The sequence below is a fragment of the Tachysurus fulvidraco genome, chromosome 1 (assembly GCF_022655615.1).
Source record: "Tachysurus fulvidraco isolate hzauxx_2018 chromosome 1, HZAU_PFXX_2.0, whole genome shotgun sequence".
NCBI classification, from domain to species: domain Eukaryota; kingdom Metazoa; phylum Chordata; class Actinopteri; order Siluriformes; family Bagridae; genus Tachysurus; species Tachysurus fulvidraco.
Genome location: NC_062518.1, coordinates 45,267,079 through 45,273,078, shown reverse-complemented (window position 1 = coordinate 45,273,078; position 6,000 = coordinate 45,267,079). Strand labels below are relative to the sequence as shown.

Sequence of the window (6,000 nt, the reverse complement as noted above, 5' to 3'; positions counted from 1 at the left end):
TTTTTTCTTTCGTTTTCATCCTCTGCTGCCGGTTGTTTTGTTTCCGTTTTTTGCGCTCCGGTTATTGACATTTCGGATTACCCTTTTTCCTGTGTGGATTACTGCCTTTTTCTGATTGGATTATTTTTTTTCTCGTCATATCGGACTTCCGGTTTCTAGACTGTTACGCCGTGGCGTCACACTATCCATTTGCCGCTGCGTTCTGTAGGGAGTTCAGCCCAAGACTTTTCCTGGTTACATTCTGTGCATTTATGCTTTCATATATAGACATTTATTACTATCCTTTATGTTAATAAATTTTCTTTTTTTTGGACCCTGGCCTGCGTATGGGTTCTCCTTCCCAGCACCCTCATCTGTTTCACTGATAAGCTCAGGTTTTGCATCTGGCCAAACAGGTTTTCATGTGTACCATGATGGACTGCACTAAATAATGTAATAGATTGTTATTATTGTTAATAGACTGTTATTCTATCTATGTACACAGTTAAATGCAGGTATGTGCTTACATATGTGGGGGATAGGTGAAAGAAAGTGCTCATAAGCAAAAGAAAACAGAAGTTACAGAAATAACATGTCATATAACCACAGCTCCATCAGCTCCATACACCGACTCACTGCAGAGAGAGAAATCGATCATATAAATACAGATAAGGAAACCAGTTTCAGGTGTGTAACATCAGATAATATCCTTCTGCCCAGCCTTTCACACTGAACCAGTCTCCCTTGCTCAATATTTATACTTGAACATGAACTTTACCTTTTTCAAACTGCTCTGAGTGAAACAATATGAGAGCAATATAATTGTAACTTAAGTAAATAGCATTTGCTTTCACAGTATTATGTACAGTACTGTCTAACAGAAGAAGGAAACAACAAATGGAAAACTCTCTAGCTTGGACCCAGCTAACTAGAAAGTATGTTTTATAATACATGTATAATACATAAATTTACTACATGGTGTTTGATGACATCAGCTAGTTATTGAGCTTAAAATGAGAACCATTCTTACCTTGTTGTTCGGCTTCACTGCTGAGTATAAAGTATCAGCATCCACACTGGCTTTTTCTAATTAGAACAAAATATCTTGAATTAAATTAGAGAAAAAAATTGAATGTATCAAAATTTAACATGAATTTCTGTACCTTTTTCTTGCATAGACGACTTCTTTGGTTTTACTTCAAGTTGAGCATAAGTCACATCACTACCACTGAGCTCAATGTCAGGATCTACAGAAGCAGAGAACAAAGACATCACACTGATCAACAGCTTCCTAATACATTAGTCATTACAGCATCAGGTCACACCACAGTGATGTTGTCCATTATAGTGTTATAGTAAGAGTAGCATGAGATTATCCGTGTAATAAAGGACACATGTTTTTGGATACATTTTGGTAGCATTAAAAATACTCTATAAAATACATATTTAATATAAAATACCATTGTTCCCCTTTGCCTTCTTTTTCTTCATGACCTGCGCATAAGTGGCTTCGTTGCTCTCAGCTGCAGCTTCACCTGAACACAGTGCAGTGTGTTAGTCTCTACAAGACACTTCTGTACTTTACTGTATAGAGTTAATCTAGAGTTAAATCTCCTAATGCAAGAGTCAAACTTTATATGCAATAAAGCTATATGTTGCTCACATATCTGCCTGTTCCACAGTGTCATAAATATTATCGCTTCCTACAAAAACAGAATAAATATATCTAAAAAAAAGTTAAATTAAATTCGAAAAAGATTTTTGAGAATCAAATGTGGAAATAAACAGTCATTGAGACAGTGTCTGACCAGCCTGAAGTGGTGTTTGTCCTGACTGAGAGTCTTCAGCTCCTGATCGGCTCTGATTCAGTTCTGATGTCTTATTGGTTTTCTGCTTTTCTATAAAGAGAGAGATACAGATTCTATATCTGAACAGCATGTAAATACTAATGGATTTTTTTTTTTTAACAGTATTAAGTAAAGTATACAGCTCTGTAGGGTAACTACAAAAACCAAAGAATGAAGATTAGTTAGAAATATTAACTGTATATAATGATAACAATTTTGTTAGATATGGATTACTGTACTTTGTACTGGCAACTATTAATTATATATTGTGTAATCTTCAGTTTATTTCATACAGTGTAATAAGGACTCAATAAGAACCAAATTAATTTCAATGTTTCTAATATTCTAAACAAGATTTAGAAAGTAAGTTAAATAGATATTAAAAAACTTTAAACTATAACTATATAAATTTTATATTTCCAAATAACTTAATATTTGCTAAAAAGTTAAAGCATTTATCAGACCTCTCTTTATTTTGCAGAACCCCAGCAGGACGATTAATAAAATGATCAGAAATGCCAAACTCAGAATAGAAGCTAAGGTTGTACTAGTGGACCTAGAACCTATAACAGAGGAAAAGAAGAAAGCAGGATTTAAGTTTTATTAGTGCTGTAAATATAAGAGAAAATCAACTCAGAGAAAATTAAGAGAAAATCAACTCAGAAGAAATGGATTTCTCACGTCTGACTGAGACCCAGCTTTTCGGTGACTCTCCTCGCTCTGGGTGTTTACAGTGGTAGAAACCTTCATCCGACTTTGAGTCAGTTTGGATGATCATCTCTCCTGTAGTATGTTTCTGGAGAACTGATCCATCTTTATAGAAAACAGTTGTGAGGTTTGAGGCATTAGGTGTACGATATAAACAGTGTAGAGTCAGAGGATGTTCCTCAGTCACAGGATGGACAGGACTCTCCAGGATCACATCACCATCTAGAAGAGAGAATTTATACCACTGTTTGATTTTACTGTAAAACCCAGTTAAGTGTCTCATTGAACAGTTTTTCTCCAGTTAGAATCTCAGAGTTCTAAATATTCTGTAATGAATCATTTCCCTTTTCCTTTAACATTAAACACAGTACATGAAGACTCACCATGCACTGTGATGTTGACAGGATTACTGTTTTCTTCAGATTCAGACTCACACCAGTAAACTCCAGTGTAGGATGTGGAGAGGAAGCTGATGTTACATGTAGAGCCTGTAACTGATCCCCAGTGTGAACAATCTGACTCATTCTTACTGCGTGTGTATCGTCTCACTGTCCATCCAGTAGACTTACTCTGGTCCTCACAGCTCAGTGAGAGAGAGTCATTAGTAAAGTGTTGAGTTCTGCTGGGATTGATGATCAGATAGACTGGAGGAAATTCACCTTAAACACGGATCATTATAATTTTGTCAGAGACGCAGGGATAAAAACAGACCCAACTACAAGATAGCGTAAAAATAAACAAGATTTTTTTAACTAAAAACATGAAACAAGGTCGCAGACAATACAAGAACAGACATAAGACGACATCAGAAGACAAGGATTCCACGCTGCCATAAGCAACGCAGCATGATTAAACCGGACAATGAACACATGAGGAACATGTGTGCAGAGACGGGGAGGAGTAAACAAAGGCGGGGCAGACACGTGACAGGGAACATAAACAAGAGCATGTTGTCAAAGTCCTGACAATAATTGTTGTTATGTATTATTATGTATGTGTTTTCATGGCATAACTTGAACACATTTACTCCTCATTTAATTACATGAATGAGAATAATCCTCTACCACTTAGGGTTATTCAGCTGCGGAAAACATTCCACATTCAGGAGGCTGAATATAATGATTTTTACATTAAACATTAACACAGCTGTGATTCTTCATATTTAAATTCAGTGCTGTCACTTTTATATTTTATTTATGAATCTATATTCAACAATTCCAATAGACCATTGTTGTGTTTTCCTCACCAGTGATCCATAGAGGCTTTCTATAGCTGTATTTTGTGTAAAAGGGTGGTTCTCCTGTCTCTCCTCTACACCTATAAACTCCTGTGTGATTAAGAGCAGCAGGACTGAGAGTGTATTTGCCTCCTGATCCTCTGCTGCTGTCTGAGAGGAGCTCCACATACACGGTATAGCCAAGATGATTATTTATTGCAGTTAATCCGTCTCTGTAGGGAACAACTGTGTACCAGCTGAATGTCCAGTCTCTAGAGGTGTCTGTAACCTCACAGCTTAGAGTCACTGAGTCTCCTTCAGTCAGCCAGCTGTGTGGAGATACACTCAGTACTGGCCTTGGTCTTTCTGTTACACAGGAAATTCACAATTATTCTTAACTCTGTACATACACAATAATCTCTCTATGTATAATAGATAATGTAAGGAATAAGGAATAGTAAATAAAATTTATGAATCTCTCCCTCATAAACACACAGATAATTTCATGATTTGGTTTAAAATAACAGAAATACAGAAAGTTTTATTAAATTATCATCTAATGAGATACATAATAGCAGGGGCAAGACACGATGAGATTTACTGCTTTAATGTTAGCTGTGTACTATTAATCACTGCCTCACTATAATTATACTGCATGTGTAAAACTATCCAGATGTTGTTGCCACAGACTCACCTGATACAGTCAGTGTAACTGCATCACTGATCTCTGAGCTCTGAGAGTTATGGCTCTGTCCTTTGCAGGTGTAGTTACCACTGTCAGAGTCTTTAACAGACTTGATACTGAACTCCTGCTTTTTGCTCTTTTTTTTCTGTTTGCCTTTTCCTTCTTCCGTGTTGAGACTGGAATTATTCTTAAACCAGATGTATGTCCACTCAGTGTCTCCTCCCTCTATGTCACATCTGAGAGTGATATTCTCGCCAGTGTACACATGTTTATCAGGCTTTATGGACAACACAGCTTTAGGTTGCTCTATAAAATAAACATGGTGTTAATAAACACACATAAAGAACTTTCTTGGTGCCACTAAATAATGTAGACTACAGAAGGTGGCTGATCATTTTAACCCACAGTTATGGCACAATTATTTTCCAATTATTGTTCCAACAGTCTCAGGGTTAAAGTTTAGCCTGAAACCTATTTGTTTACACATGGTTGAGTCTCAGATCTGAACAGTCGATAACTTCAAACCTTTACTTAAGTCCCTTTTAACACATTTGACACTATTTGATTCAGTTATATGAAGTTATAGAAGAGTAATAATTTACAGTCAAACTATCCAATGTCACTCAGATGAGGATGTGTTCCCTAAACTTCTGGTTTCTCTCAGCAGCAGCCACACAATGTGTGAGAATACACCAAGAGTTCAAAGTAAGACTAAATATGAGATAAACTGTTATAAGAGAAAAGACCGAATATAGCTGAGTTAAAGTGACTTCTGTTCTTCATACCTGTAAAATTGCTTTTTTTAAAGAAACTGCTAAACTTTGTATATCAATGTACAAACACATCCTTCTCAGTTCTAATTCAAATTAGAAATACACACATAAATAATAAATAAAAAAAGAAATAAATTTAAATCAAATATATAACATATATATACCTTTAGCATGTGTTTCTGGACTGAGTGAAATCAGCACTGAAACAAACAGAAACACAGAACATGATGTAAACATAGAAAAGATATGGTGTATGACTGAAAGCAGCACAGCTTTGACAAACTAAACTCAGGTAATAAAGGAATACGATATACTAATTTGCATAATTTATGAGTTATATGGAAAAGATTAAAGTAAATATCATGTTCTGCAAAGCAATTGAAAAATATTAATCAAGAGAGGGCTATAAATGTATTTGTGTAAAATCTAAAAAAAAAAGTAATAGACAGAAGTGTATTCACATCATGAATTAAGCCAATTAAGTCAACTTAAACAATTCCATTTCATATGTTATATCCCCCCTTTTTTTAAGCAAATATAACAATAACATTAATTCTCTTTGTTTTGTCTTTTTCTATTTATTGTTATCCAACAACCACAACCACAACCTTCCATCATGTTCCACTAAGCCCATCACTGCTGTTGTCTGCATCAATGACTGTTGGCTAGGCAGGTCGAAAAACTCTTAAAACAAAATTATCACGTCTTCACGTCTAAAACACTTGCCTTTGCGGTGGCCGCCAACATTGGCCACACTCTGACTTGAGCAGTTTGGTAAGTACAGCAACTCAC

The 6,000-nt window shown here is 35.6% G+C and overlaps 1 protein-coding gene across 1 annotated transcript in view; it reads right to left on the bottom strand.

Moving 5' to 3' along the window:
* Nucleotides 1-489: 489 nt before the first annotated feature.
* The window catches only part of LOC113648508 (immunoglobulin superfamily member 1-like), a 51,408-nt gene continuing 45,897 nt past the window's right edge, over nt 490-6,000 (bottom strand). Inside the window, exons 5-14 of the mRNA XM_047799885.1 lie at nt 4,445-4,741; nt 3,781-4,116; nt 2,918-3,193; nt 2,508-2,756; nt 2,291-2,389; nt 1,788-1,877; nt 1,440-1,514; nt 1,143-1,226; nt 1,010-1,065; nt 490-614 (exon numbers count right to left, since the gene is read on the bottom strand). Coding sequence (XP_047655841.1) covers nt 612-614; nt 1,010-1,065; nt 1,143-1,226; nt 1,440-1,514; nt 1,788-1,877; nt 2,291-2,389; nt 2,508-2,756; nt 2,918-3,193; nt 3,781-4,116; nt 4,445-4,741 — 1,565 coding nt within the window. The 3' untranslated portion in view covers nt 490-611. The remainder of the gene's footprint in view (nt 615-1,009; nt 1,066-1,142; nt 1,227-1,439; nt 1,515-1,787; nt 1,878-2,290; nt 2,390-2,507; nt 2,757-2,917; nt 3,194-3,780; nt 4,117-4,444; nt 4,742-6,000) is intronic.